The 15,596-nt window shown below is 41.4% G+C and overlaps 1 protein-coding gene across 2 annotated transcripts in view; it reads right to left on the bottom strand.

The window, feature by feature from the left end:
* Positions 1-15,323, bottom strand: part of LOC144531377 (carboxyl-terminal PDZ ligand of neuronal nitric oxide synthase protein) — a 56,282-nt gene extending 40,959 nt beyond the window's left edge. For both annotated transcript variants that reach the window (XR_013503212.1, XM_078271474.1), the window contains exons 1-2: positions 14,717-15,323; positions 13,621-13,692 (exon numbers count right to left, since the gene is read on the bottom strand). Coding sequence is in view for 1 of the 2 variants with exons in the window: in XM_078271474.1 (XP_078127600.1) it covers positions 13,621-13,692; positions 14,717-14,821 (177 nt within the window). In the remaining variant the exon portion in view is untranslated. The remainder of the gene's footprint in view (positions 1-13,620; positions 13,693-14,716) is intronic.
* Positions 15,324-15,596: the final 273 nt, after the last annotated feature.

The raw sequence follows: 15,596 nt of genomic DNA, 5'->3' as shown, positions 1-15,596 counted from the left end.
ACCAGCGAAGCATGGCAGTTGGTCGAGGCCACACCCCCACATCCACCCTCCACCCTCTCCTCCTCAATAGCATTTAAAGCTACAGACACAGAAATGGCACATCCTAAGTAAAGCTCATTGTGGGACTGGCTCTAGTGGCTGTAATTCTGCACCAAGGCTGAATTTTGGGAAAGAGACTTCAGATACAGTATTAGGGGACCACTAAGGCCTATATAAAAGAGACTTCAGATACAGTATTAGGGGACCACCAAGGTCTATATAAAAGCATCCAAAGAGCACCATGTCATAGGACCTTTAAATTAAAGCGGCAAGGTCAGGACGAAAAGCCGCCCCGGATAAAAACAGTAAACATGACGATGGATGAGTCAGCTCGTACCTTTGGAAAGGAATCAACTACACTTGAAGCAGGCTTGTCAGAGGAAGCAGATCAGTCCCAGTGCGGGCCCAGGCAGGCACTCCTTGAGTGCCGCCGCCCTTGCAGTGAGAATGGCCCCACGCCTGAGTGACTCCCTGACAGGCACAGTGAAAGGACAGCCAGCCCTAGAGTGCTGATGGCTGATACTCAGGGTTAGTCACATGGGACGTGGATGAAATACAAAGGGCCGACCTGAGCATGCCAAACACTCACCCTCAATGAGATAAGGTGCACACAGAGACACTAAGTCCATACATCCACATGTGCACTCAGGAAGACACCACGATAAATATTTACTTATAGTATGAAGGCAATTATTCACATTATTTCATAACTTACAAAAACCCACATCTAAAGTGAGGTAAAACAGAGTTATAATCTCATCTGTGTTTCAGACATAAGTCAAATGGGCGTCGGCATGTTTTAAGAAAAGAGGAATCAAGCAGACATGTCCTAACGTCCACAAAGACAACGAAAAAGCAATACTACACCTGCATGTGTAGTGACACAGAAAACCTAATCTTAATCCTCTTCCAAGTTCTTACATGAAGAGACAGTGGCAGTGTCTCCTTTAAATGCAAATCTGAGTCAAACTCACAAGTGACCTTGACAGTGCAGAACAGCGTATGTGCAGAGTTTGACATTAGGTTGTTTTCACATTTATCTGCTCAAGAGGGAAAGTTTCTTTGTAACTTTAAATCTGAGTTACTGAGTGTACATACAAGCATCATTTGTGACATCACAAGTTGATTGAAAGCCAATCATAGACCAGTATGCAACTTGAGGCTTCCAGTGCACTTAGACTGAGAATGGACTTTTCAGTAAATTAGGAGACATCTTGTGTCTAGAAGCTAAACTCTGAAACAATAAATATTTGCATATTCATAGATCCTGGATTTTTCAAAGTGGGAGGAGTCGGTGTCATTTTATGATTTTAAAAACGTGTTGATTGATATTTTATGTGTGGAAAAAACAATATCAGGACACAAATTATTTTTTCAAAGCCGAGTATTTTATGCGTCCTAAGACGTGTCTGGAGGGAATCTTTAAAACCAGACATCTGTTTTAATTACTCACATAAAAATGAGCAAGTATTGATTTAGGGTTTGTAGATCTGTGGAATGAATCTTATTCTAATATCTCATGTGTGCTGTGATTATTATGTAATGTGTCTTTGACAAATACTGTATTTGAGTTTCTTTTGTTTTGAATAAAACCTCTGCATTTGTCCTGTAGACTTGAACTGTGTGTGTGTGTGTGTGTGTGTGTGTGTGTGTGTGTGTTATTGTGAGTATTTAGTTCATTGTTTAATCAGTGTTCTTCTGTTTGAGGTTAGGCACTGGGGGAAATAGAGCATCCTGCAGCAAGAGATTAATATAGGTGCCGCCAGATACTGAGATGCGGTGTGGCTCTGTCCATTGCAGTAGTCTGGCAAAGCAGCAGTCAGAGTAATAGGATTACCGGGACGAACGCTGTCAGATCACAAGCCCTAAATTCCCCTTAGCACCCAGTGCAGGGGGGCAACCATCACCAATCTATATCCACATACTGTAAAGATACAGTTACACCTCTAGTTAGGTCAGCAGCAGATTCTGCACTTTTGAGGGTTTTGAATAGAGACCCGTTTAAGGGCTTGTTTGCTATAACATTACCAGTTAATAAATAAGAAGATTGGCTGTTTGGCTTGTTTTATGTCATTCTAGACAGAATGTCTTTCGGTTTTGGACTGTTGGTCAGGCAAAACAACACATTTAAAAAGGCATCACCTTGGACTCTAGGGAACCAAGATCAACACATTTCCTACAATTTTAGAGACCAAAGGATTAACAGCCCTACACTACTTTAAAGGTTATTGTAGTTTCCAAATAGCTTAAATTAGGAGAATTAACCATTTCATTCTTCCAGTGTGAAAAAGAGATCAATGATAACCTAGAATCTGTGGCTTATGTGTATAATGAACATATTGGCACACATATCTGTACATAGCTGCCAAATTGTAGCTTTACAAGCCTGCCATCACAAAGGGAAACCACAAATGTGAATAGACAGGACACTGGGGGAGCCTATAGCTGGTGTGAAGGAGACACATGATGAAAGAAAACCAGGAAAAACAAGAAAGTAGGTGACAAACCATATAATAATACAATGTTAGGTTTGAGGCCAAATGCCTGATTAACCACATGTAAACCCAGTTAGTTTTTTTTTGGGGGGGGAAGGGTGTAAACATGGGATGTGATTCATTGGTGCCATCTGTGCCTTACATGCAAACATGCCCCCAAAAAGCCCCTTGGAAGAGGCTTTAAGAGTGTGTGAGAGCTTTCATAAAGCTCAATCATGAGTAGCTTGAATCCTTGTCTGAGGGGACAACTCATCTGAAGGTTGGGCAAAGTGTGCCACCACATGGCACTGATTGATGACAGTCAGCTCAACTCTACTTACTGTTGCCTGCACTTTGTTTCCCTCTCCCTGACTGCTTCCTTCCACCTGTCAAGGTAAATATGAATTCACACCTGAGAGAGAAGTGCTTAAATCATGGTACAATTCACAAAATACTGAAAAAAAAAAAAGAAATATGGCAAAGTCAGAGGGCCACCAAAAGAAAACACTATCGCTGAGGCACTGTGATTCCCCATCAGTAATGCACTGCAGCAGATTAGAGGCAATCAAATGGATCAAAAGAGCTGAATGCCTTTTACGCAGAATCAAAGAACTTACTGGAGATGAGCAGGGTTCAGTGCAGTGTGATAACCAGGATGGGCACTGTACCATCTAGTATGTAATATTACCCCAAAACAAGACTTGGGGATTAGAGACTGTAGACCCTTTAGAGAGGTTTGGCTGGTGTGATACCATACAAAAGTGACAGAGGTTTGGTGAAAGATCCTTGTTGCATATCCATTGTAGAGAAGGTCAGTTCAGTAAGACTTTTAGCAAGGATAACGGAGCCAGGATAATGTTGGGAAGTCAGAACACACTTCTGTACTTGTTTGATGTACCTAATAGGTGATGGCAAGGGGAGACGGAGACAACCAGACAGAAAGAGATCTGAGGAGCGCGGGCTTCATCATAACCTACAAACAGACAGAAAGTGAGAAACCAGACCAGTCAAAGGCAAAGATTATAATTAAATCCAATTGGGGGAACCAATTGTTCAAAGGAAGCACAAGAAAACATGACAAAAAGTACAGAGTTTGGGAAATTGACATTCTGCTCCAAAAATATGCTAATGCCTCCAGTGCATATGATTAGAAGGGTTATGGGCTGTCTACTCCCTCATTATCAATTCAGTTTTCTGCCCTGATGGGTTGATGCAAGTGGAGATAACAATGAATGCACAAAAACAGTTTCTCAAACTTTGACTGCAGAGCAGTGTGTTATATAAACAAGTAAGTCGCACAGCATTATTCCTTTTCTGTTCAATCAACAACTGAAAATTCAGCTTTGACTGAAAAACCTATGCTGCCTAAGCGACCGACATTAATGAATGGACAGAGTTCGACAGGCAGAGATATGGTCCTCTGCGAGACCGAGATGTTGTTAATCTGAGTGACAGTCACATTAGCCCTGTCATTTGGACTGCAGAGAATACGTTATCTTGTTAGTGGCTGTGTGGATGACAGTGCTGAAGCAGTTTGGAGTCTTTAGGGTGAGCAGCAGTTTGCTCACATCATTTATCCAATAAAGCCCCTGACACACCAACCCGACGGCTGACCGGCGGCAGAAAAGGCAGTCGGACTGATCAGTCAGCTCCCCGAGGTCCAAAAAGTGCTTTGGAACACACCGAAGCGACGCCGTCTTGAGCGTACGTTCTGCGTGTGCGCGAGACATAATACAAAAACTTAAAACCGGAAATGACAACGCGCACGTGGGTCTGGCTTCTCCAGCCGATAGTAATGGTGGCTTGTTTGAAATACGATCTCGTATTTTACGAAAATAGTTCACTGAAACGTGTTTCTGAAAACATTTTAAGCGAGAAATAGGCCATGCAGTTGCTGAATCTGTCTTCATTTCAGATCGACAAAGGTCAGTTTAAAAGACTTGTCAGATTTTGAGAAGCGTTCGTCACTCATCCCGCTCGTTATTTCCGGGTTAGCACTCCACCAATCTGATTGGTGGCGTGAGTCTGACTGCCCGCCCTCCGACCCAGCAAGTCAGGTCGGCCAAAATGAAGGCCGACAGCTCCTCCGACGGACGACGGCACGGAACACACCGAACAGACTCGAGTCACTGACCACGCCAGACTGTCCGACAGCCGATTACCGGGAAAGTGTGTCAGGGCCTTTAGAGAGGGAGCAACCATTGCATCCCCAACTGTATACTTTGCAAAAGACACCAATATATTTATCAAGAATGTTATATATTAAACAATGTATCATAAATACAGTATACAATATTATTGATTCATTCATAAAACATTGCTAATACACATTAGATATCCATACAGAGTCCCCCTAAGACTTTCTTGGGCCTAAAAACCTGATTAGGATTGGCAATTTGTTAGATGGAGTTGAATACATTTATATCAGTTCTGTAAGTGTCCTTTAAATAGCCACTGCAAATATGAAAAACAAGATAAGTTAGATGAAGACAAAGGAATAGTTTGACATATTAGGAAATATGCTTATTTCGCTTTTTTCCCCCCCATACAAAGCCAGACTATTTCTTGGCCAGGCGATAGTAACTTCCTGGAGTCTTGTTGTTACCCTAAGGTTGCCATGAAACCAGTGGCAAGTACAGAATTGCATTACATGACACTGTAACTTTTAACTTGTGGGCAAAGTTTTTCTCCTCAATGCTATTGCCGTGTCTCCATATGGAAAACATAATGTTGGTTCATCGGGGGTATGGACTGGTAACGTTTAATGGAGGTTAGGGCTGCACGATGTGAGGAAAACATGCAATATGTGATAACGTTGAATATTGCTATAGTGAGATTACTTGCGATAAATAAACAGATGTTAAAGTGAAGTCAGTTTTGCTGCTTTCAGCCTTCTGCTAAAATACAACAAATTGATTGTTGAATTTAAAACAAATGAAAGGAAATCATTTCCAACATTCTTTTATTGAACAAATTGAACGCTGAAATGAATATAAAAAGGCACCACTAAAAAAGAATGACAGTTACATTTTAAAGTGCAGTTTTCTACTGATATATTCTTTCAACTAACTACAAAAAATCTCTGAGTGTCCGTCACAAATGTTGCAGCCTTTCGCGATGTTTTAACAATTTTTCAACAATATACTGTGCAGCCCTAATGGAGGTGTTGACAGCAGGAAGTCAGTAGCAATTTAACGCCAACTTGAGCTCAGACTTTTTAAACCCTGACTGCTTCCTGCATGTTTAAACCAACACAGACTTCAGACAAGAGCAGGAGAATGCACAGTAAATGCAGCTACAATGACAGCAAGACGAACATAGTAAAATAATAAGAGAATTGGGAGGGGTGATAGGGAAGAGGCTGTGCAATATAGGAGCGGGAGAACGAGACCTTGAGGCTTTCTATGTAGCACGCTGGAACAAGATGAGAGAAGTGAAATGAATGCCCACACAAACACAAACACACACACAGACACACACACACACACACACACGGCTCCAAATAACATTTAGAAGTAGGGCAGCCTATCTGCCAGCTCAAAAGCCTGCAGCACATCTCTCAATCATTATCCAACAAACTTTAACCATAATACAATAGGTCTAGTTTATCTGCCTACTCATGCTAAGAAGAATGCTTCCCGGCAGAGAAGCACAACTTGCAACCCTGACTCGTTTATTTTAAGTAATATGGAGAATGAGTTTATGGGTAAATATAGAATTTATATATTTGTAAATTTGTATAAAAATTACTTTAACCTTTGTGTGCTTTGCAAAATTGAATCCTAACAAAATAGTGATGTTTCTATATGCTTCTCCTGTGCAACTGTCATCACACAAATTAACACAGAGTTAGTTTCTCCATCCATACAAAACTTTGAGCCCATCCTAAACCTGAAGAGGAGTTGAGTATAAATGTAATAAATCATTTTGGCGGCAGAACTGGTTGCCAGGGAGACCTGAGGAGTGGTCTGATATTTGTGATTAATTCAGATCTGCAGAACAATAGAGAGAGCTTAACAGTGCCATTCATCAAAAGATGAACCATGCATTTGAAATTCTAATTTAACTTAACTCTAATTGTTCTGTTGGGACAATCAGGATGACCGAGCGGAATTTGTAAATTACAGACCAGAGAATTACTTTGACCAAATATAGACACAGTGACCACAAAAACTTAAAGAGAAAGGCACAAACAGTTATGGTTCCTATAGTAGCATGCATACTGGACCTCTTGCAGCGAGGAACAGACTTCCACTTTTACTACAAAAGACAGAAGAGCCTACAACCATACTATCAGCTCTGTGAGGCTGTTCTTAGGAACAGTGGTGTAGTGATACGTGCTAACAGCAGTATGCTAACATGCAAGTTTAGCAGGTAATGTTTGTACCTTGCAAATTGAATCTTTGACCTCATGATAAAACTAGCCAAAAAAAAACAAAAAGTCATTACAATTCATCCTTTGGGGAACATGAATCTTTGTAACAAATTTCACAGAATCCATATAATAGTTGTCAAGATATGTCACTCTTAAACCAAAAATAACAATGTGCTGGTGGCACTAGAGGAAAAGTCAGGGGTTCAATAAAGTAAGTGGATTCATCCTCTGGGGAACATGAATGTCTGTCGATAGTTGATACACAATAACACAAAAATAAACAAATACACTGCAGAGCTAACCGAAAAATAAATGTGTATAGACGTTATTGTGTTGCTCTTGTATTGGATTGCATCATATTGTAATGCTCCCATTATTTGGTCTACCCTTTGTACAGGACTTTCTGGCCTTTACAGCTCTCCTACATTATTCTGTGCAAACCCAAGGACATAGGAGCATACTGATGAAATTGCGCTCACATGACTGCAGATTAACAGGTGCACACCCACACACAAACAATACCGACCCAGTACATCCACACGCGTGTCCAGTTCCTGGTCTGTTGACTTAAGTTGTGTTTGTTCTTGAGATTTGCTACAGAAGGCTCTGCAGCAGGCAGTAACAGATGACTGTTCATATGATCTCCTCAGGGACTGTTACACTATAATGTAACTATAAGCTTGGACTTGCTGACATATTGCAATACCTCCAAATAGAGTAAAAATACACTGCCTTTTTACAGCTGACATGGTTGAAAAAAAAAGAATTCCATTGTGTGTGTGAAATTTGAATATTACGGTTCTATCTGACTTTTTTTGTCAAAGTGACTGAGTCATATAAGTCTACTAACATCTGTGTTATTTTTTGATGATGTTCAAGTCTGGAAATACTACAAACAACACACTATATTCATGTATCCAATACATACAGGAAAACGAAAAACCACAACCACCCCAACTTTGCGTGCTAAGGGTGCAGAGAGCAATGGGTAGGGAATGTTTTATGAAGAAAATGTGCCCTAAGGCTCTGCAGCAGGACTGAGTTCATGGCTTTAGAAAAGTCTTTTCTTTAGCATGGGGCTTGTTTTAGGTGACTTGACTAATTGTGGCAGTTACTGACACGGCATCGCCTTAGGGTAGATGATGAAAGCAGAAGCCTGTGTGTTTGTGTATGCGTGCGACATGATGCTGGTTGTGGAGGCAGAGACCACTCACCACCTGTCTGTCCATCCATGTGAGCAAAGACCTGCTGTCCCTCCAGTATATTTATCCACCCCACACACCAGTGTCAAAAAAAGTGTAAAATCCAGCAAAAAAAAAAAAAAGAAAATACATAATCAAACATTAACTGAAGTGTACAGTCATTCAAATTACCACGTGCCCTTTTTAAAATATAAAATCCAGTTTTACAGCAAAGTAACAACAAAAGGGCTTGTTCACACCAGTATTTACAACAGCAAATGTTTTTGTAGAAATCTGTTCCTTTCAACCAAATAGCTGCAATCATTGCATTCGCTCATGGGGACAAAGTAAATGTGTGCATGGCTTTTTTGCGTCAACTTCCGTAAACTTTGAACTGTGAATTTACGCCACTGACATATAGCAAGTTGTCTTGACAGTGCTAACCTTTAAGGCAACAGAGAGTATAAAATAGAGGATGCTTTTGTAGCTTCTTAAAGGGGCACTATGCAGTTTTGGCAATTCCGGCGCCGTTTTCTCGCTTTTTGATTCCAAGTTTCTCTATAGAGCTCCCCCTACAGCTTCGGAATAGATATTTGGCAACACTGTAAAAACTAGCTCAGTCAGTCTGCCGTTTCCTCTTTCTCTGTTCCTCCGACAATGCTTTCCTAGCTTTCTGCTTCTTTTTTGCCGGCTCAGCCATGACAATACAAAAAAAAAAGAAAAACTCCATCGCTACCTTGATCTTATAGCCAGCGGGTCAAAAGTAGCAAGAGTGGTTTTTCAGCTCACATGCGGTAGGGGGAAGCTAGACGACCACCATTCAACCCGAAAAAATTAATATAACCATTCCAATGACTCTGAAGCTGTTCAGTTAAGGTAAATTAAGCTAAAAACTGCATAGTTCCCCTTTAACAGTCATGCATGATTCACTTTATTTTCATCTGTTGGGTATAAAATGCTCCAAAAAAGAAATGGTTTGCAGACAGGTAATATGCCTTTCGAATAAACTGTGTGAACCTACAGTATTGTCCCGTTTAGCTGAGCTTTCTAATAGTTAGAAGATCTCTGAGAACGCACCAGCGCTAACATGTTCCCAGAAAGCTAGCCTGTTAGCGGTTAGCTCAGCAGCTACAGTAGTTCACCGCCTAGCCCTGCGAGTAATCACTATGTCACCAAGCTTCTAGACCCAAGCCTGGATGAATATCACTGTGCCACTTTCTGTGGTGACTGAGTTTTAACAGAGCAGATCATGCAGCAGTATACTTTTCAAAAGACTGTTAATCATGAAGAATGGGACCCCCTTTTTCTGGGAGTTTGGATAAACAAAGGGTAACTGCACCCTTTCAAAGCTGAAATCATGTCTAATCCAGTACACATATAGGTCACCCACTATGCTCTTGTACATCTGCCATTAAGCCAGCATGAATACAAAGTGAAAACAATGCCCCCCAATATGTGTCATGCCTCCTAAATAGTGCATATCCCTCATTCACACTTGCGAGTGCACACAGACTAACACCCATCCAACCACCCCCACTTTGCTATAGATCTGTAACCCCCCTGGAGTTAAGCTGTGCTCTCATTTCTCTGCTGGTTTTCTGGAACATGCAGGGTGTGTAACTGTTATGCAAAAATGTGATTCACTGAAATTTATGAATTGTTTATGTTGGGTCCTGACTCCTGTTCAATTGTCCTAATGGTCATGTTGTTTGATCTTCAAGTATGCGTCTAACTTTGGCTACACTACTACTTCGATTGAAATACCTCATTTCACACTCATGCATAGTCATATGTGACGTTATCACTAATCTGTGCGTTTTGTGTGTCCTGCAGCCTTTAGGCATGGGTGAGCATTTGTTATGGCTAGCTGCCAAAATCTGACCATAAAGAAAAAATTAAAAGAAAAACATGAAAGGATAGCTATAGGAAGTGAAATATGGATATTTCCCTGTTTATGTGGGGAAAGTTATTTATTTTGGCTGCGGGCAATTAAGTTGACTGCTGCCCTTGTGTTGTATGAGTGAGTGACAGGTGGTCACATGTAATTATAATTGCGTCTCAATCAAAAAAATTGTTTTTTTTTAAGTCCACAGTTTGAGTAAAGTCTTAAGCGTAGAGACACAAAAGGACACAAAGTAAACCAAGTTTCTGTTGTACTCCAACAGGTCCAGAGGGCCTGTTTTTCCACTACATCCTTTTTGACAGCCAAACATCTGCTCCTGACTGAGTCATGACAGTTCAGCGTGCTCTCAAGAAACGGACACAGGCTCAACGGACCCATACTGAAATGGAGGAACCAAAATAAAAAAACACACACGGTTTGCTTCTTTCTCGCACGGCAGACAGAGATCCTCTCATGAGATGTTCCAGACAGACATGGGGACAAATGCAGACAGATGGGAGCCATGTTTTTTCCAGCAAGACTCTTGACAGTCTGCGAAAGGAGGCTGCATCGACGGACATGAGAGGGAGGCTTAAAATCCCATTAGAGCCGATCAAAATTCAAAGGGAAGCATGCATAGCCTGCCCTCAACCTAAAATCTATTCCTGTCAGCACTGAGTAGATAGCAGAGATGGGCTATATTGAGACAGTCTATTTTAGTAGGAGTAGAGTGAGGGGATGGAAAGAAAACAGCAGTGGATGGAGGGATATGAGGACGTAAGAGAGAGAGAGAGAGGAATGACAGAAACATAAGACACGAGTGAGGAGTAGAGAATAGCCTGGCCTCCTGTGAATAGTGCGTGCTTGTTTCTCAAGGATTTTCCAGTATATACACAGGTCCTTTTCTTACGCAGTGAGTTGTGGACGACTACACAAAATCTCTCCATGTGAGATGTAGCAACGGCATCCTTTTTTGTCATTCAGCCCCGTTAATCAATTGCAGAGGTTGTTAGAATACAAGGGGTCTCGCTATTATGGCGCACTGAAGCTCACACACTCACACATACAAACATGTGTGTGAACGCACTTGCACACCACTGGGATGGTTTCGATGCCACTGGTCAAACTGAATGAAACTAATTCTTATAAACCAACACAGTAGGACCAGTCAGCCATAATGGGAGAAGTTTTAACAAAACGCAACTTTGAAAAGATCCACAGGACACAAAATTGTGTCTTTTCACTTTCTCTCTGTGGGAATGGCAGGTGTGTGTGTTTGTAACACGACTGAAGACTTGACTCAACTAGCACTGCTCCTCTGCTCTGTCAAACCCAGATTTTCTCTCTCTCTCTCATCCACTGAGACTAAAGAGATTAACCGAGGGAGATGAAACGACTACGGCTCTGCCAGCCACCGCGCAACCCCTCTCGATTCCAGGACTTCCTCTCGAGTCCTTCTCCCAACTGCCATCAGTTCATTCCTTACTCTCTTTAATCACACTCAACTCCTCTGTGCAGTCCCTCAGCTAAAGGGTTGCACTTTTAAATTTAAGACAAGGCCTTTGCTTTTGTGAAAAGAGATGAGGAGAAAGTCAGGGAGGCCAGTCAATATTCAGCTACACAAAGCTAATTACATTTGACTTGGCAACCAACCCTAAACGTGCACGCCCACCCTCTAAAACGCTCATGTGTTTGCATTCACTCAGTGTAGGCACAGTGTGACAGGGTTCACCCAAAAAGACGCAGTTGGCACAAAAATACAATCTTTTCTTTCCATGCGTTTGAAACCAGGACACACACACACACACACACACACACACACACAAGTACAAGTTATGTAGTCTTGATGCTTCAACTGCAAGATGCAAGATGACATGACACAGTAAAAACTAAGCCAAAGTCATCCACCAGTCAGTGTAATACCACAAGTCTATGAATAGTTACATCTCTCTGGTCACTGTCGTCAAAGATTACATTAAGCACGTCATGACAATATATAATAAATGAGAGGTTATTTATTTATATATTGGTCCATGCTATCAGGCAGACTCTCCTGTTTACATTAGTCAAAGGGGACACTATAAAGCAGTGTTATGCTTAATCCATAAACCATTCAAAAACAAAGATATTCTATACAATAGGCTGAAAGTTGCAACCTAAATACACCAACTCATTCATTATTGATTCAAGGCTTTCTTTGGACCTCAAGGGAATTTCATATACACACACCCAATGTGTATGCATCCACACACTCGGACATAAATAAACACTAATGAGTGTGTATCTTTAAATAGCAACATCACATTCATATATGCTGGTAAACAGATCGCGATTTGAGTAACCACTAGTTTGAGTAAAAACTAGGTCTTATGTATTTTTTTAACAGAGATAATCTTTTTTTTGTAGAAATCAAAAGCATCATTTCTGTTTTGTGTTCTGCCTCAGCCTGCAGTGTATCACCCTGATGATCATGTTTACAATACAACCTCATCGATTTCTCAGTTTGAGGATTGCAGGGAAAAAAACAGGCACTATCTGCGCACTCAGCCCATTCACACAGATAGACTCATAAACAGCCTGACTGGCTGTGTCTCTGTTCCACAGACCTACTTTTTTTAGATGGGTTTTGTCTGTTTAAAATATCTTTTTTCTACAGTTGGGGTTCCTCTGATTTTATACGCACACAGTTTCACACTTAAAGCAGCACAGCAGCCACCTACAAACCCATATTTTACACTACAGGAGCCAAAACAAAGTATTGTAAAAGAACATGGGAGGATTCCCCAAAATGGTAAAAAAAAAAAAACAATTAAAAAAAACCTAAAAACTCATGCTTTTTTCAAAGGATAAATCCACATTATGGCTTTTTAGTAGCTCAAAAAATGATTACACATTTATTTCCTGCATATTCACTCAGCATGGGTTAAGAGCCTTGTCATGTCTAAACCGAGCAAGCAAGTCTGGTGAGTCACAAAACAACCTCAAATCTCTGATATGGCTCTGTGTTAGCGGATCTGAGGAAAATGTTGGCCCGCTGGGACAATGAGAGGGAGAAATGATTACATGTTCCCTATAGTAACATTACTGATGTAACCTGCCTGGCTATGATATGATAGTGTGAATAACAATGCGGAGAGACTGAATGCAGGGTGACAGAGGAAAAAAGATGAGGCTCATAAGTAGAAAAAAGGTTGATTTGTGAAATTCTAATAATCAGCTCAACATAATGCAATACTAATAAGCCACAGTCTGACTTTAATCAGAGGCAGCGCTAACCCACACACATTGTGTCCTTGAACTTTCACAAACATATCTAGATAGAGTGATGCACTATTCAGCAAAGAAAGCCACTCCAGCTCTCTCTTATTGCTTTCTCTTTCTGAAAAATTCATCCCTGCATTGCTTTCCCAGAAGTCTGTTGTCCAGCGAGTGCATGCGTCACTACATACTCAATACAAATTTCATCTGACAGACGGACACTCTTTGTATTGCGTGTGTGTTTACTGTGTTTATAGTAAAGATAGTTTCTGTCATCCATCAGGGAGCAATCATCACAGGACTGATGATGGTGTGTGTGTGTGTGTGTGTGTGTGTGTGTGTGTGTGTGTGTGTGTGTGTGTGTGTTCTGTTCTGCTCTTAAACACACATTGCATTATGTCTTCATCTTACCCTGATTCTCCTCATGGCTGCCACGATCTCCATCCGACTGTTGGGCCTGGGCACGTCAAGACACCCCACATACTGTAGTAAACAATCACACATGACAACAGCATGAGAGTCAGAGATGTTATCCCATACACTACAGCTGCACAATTAAGTCCAACGGCTCCCAAAGTGGAGTCACAGCAACATAATTACAGATCACACAAAATGTTTTGTTTTATAAAAGGCAAACACTGCCTAAACACTGCCTACAATATAAGGAGACAAACGGAACTACCTAAACTCTCACATTGGTGGAAAGTGGTTTGAAATAGTTTTCCATTGGAGAGATTAACTTGTGCATTACCAAAATTTTTTTTTTTTTTATGAAATGTGGCAACTAGTGCTTTTCTATTCATGCGTTGAATGTATTGTACAAAGGACTAGCTCTGCCTTAAATTCTTTGTGGCTTGCATATATTCAAACTTGTGGCTGTGGCTTCAAGTTGCAGCTCTTTTGTTAAAAGTGTTGTATACCCACAGTAGGAAATTGTTGGTGTGGTGGATGCATTATGGGACTGTGTTTTGCAACACTAAGGGGAATAAAGACATTAAGAAAGAAAGACTGAGACAAACTGAGATGAGAAAGCTGTTTGATAAGCAGTCCTAATTTTACAAGATAAAGTCATGGATGTATTACAAGCAGCTGTGTGATTGAACTTTGGACCAGTAACACTCCAATGTTTTAACCCTTTCTGCCACAGTGCTCTCTGTCTCATGCCCTGCAAATCAGCTCAGACTGCTCCCTGAGAGGTTAATAATTCAATGACTTGGGGAAAACCTGAAAATACACTTTCAAGCACCAAATATAAAAGACATTTGCCTCAGTTTTTTAGGATTACAAATAAAACAACTCCCCATATCGACTTGCTGCATTAAACCACATGTGTAGTTGAGTACACTGCCATGCGTCCAAACTTCATGTTGGATCCCATCAGAAAGGGTCCAGTGCACCTGCCACTTCGCTCCAAAACACAACACAACACAACACAACACAACACAACTCTGAACTGACTGTATGGTAAACGGTGTCAAAATAAAGAGGATAGCTAGTTTCATTTCACCTTGGCTTGGAAAGAAATCCCATGCTGGTACGCCTCTTCGTTGTGCAGAGGCACCCTCGAGTCCGCCACATCGTCCACCAGGTTGTACCTGTTCCTCGCGGGCATCACGGTCTGCAACTGACGACACTGTGAACAATGTTTAACTAAACAGACAAATGTCGTGTGGGTTTGAGACGCTACACTCCCATGTGTTTGTACAGCACGGCTCTAAGAGTGAGTTCCCGGTCGAAACGCAGTCCATTGTTGTTGCTTTGAGATTCAAAAAGGTCCCATCCTCAAGAGGGACAGATTTGGTCACCCCTTTTCCTGTGACAATACACCGAGACACGCTTAAGGATTTCCTGCCATATAGCCTACGTCTCATGTAAAAAAATTAAATTAAATTTAAAAAAAACACAGCAACGTGGAAGATGTAGTTTCCAAAGCCACTGGGGAATTCCAGCGTAACATCACCAGCGGTGTTTTCTCTCCGCAGGTGATGTTGCTCGCTGTGGGGATATTTTTTGAATCGCGTCCTTAGTGGCAACGCTGCACCCGTCTCTCTCTCTCTCTCTCTCTCTCTCTCTCTCTCTCTCTCTCTCTCTCTCTCTCTCTCTCTCTCTCTCTCTCTCTCTCTCTCTCTCTCCTCTCTCTCTCTCTCTCTCTCTCTCTCTCTCTCTCTCTCTCTCTCTCTCTCTCTCTCTCTCTCTCTCTCTCTCTCTCTCTCTCTCTCTCTTCCCCCCCACACACACAAAGCACAATGCCAGCCCCTCATTGGAGCAAAGTTCCCAAGCATGATGCAACGCGGAGTTGGGAGGAAAGCAGGCAGACAATGTTAGTCCTCCCCTCAGGAGATGAACATTTCGATTCTCTTTATTCCTGGCAACCTGAGGTGGATTTA

This window comes from Sander vitreus, chromosome 16, assembly GCF_031162955.1.
Source record: "Sander vitreus isolate 19-12246 chromosome 16, sanVit1, whole genome shotgun sequence".
Taxonomy (NCBI): Eukaryota; Metazoa; Chordata; class Actinopteri; order Perciformes; family Percidae; genus Sander; species Sander vitreus.
This window is presented reverse-complemented; position numbering and strand designations above follow the sequence as displayed.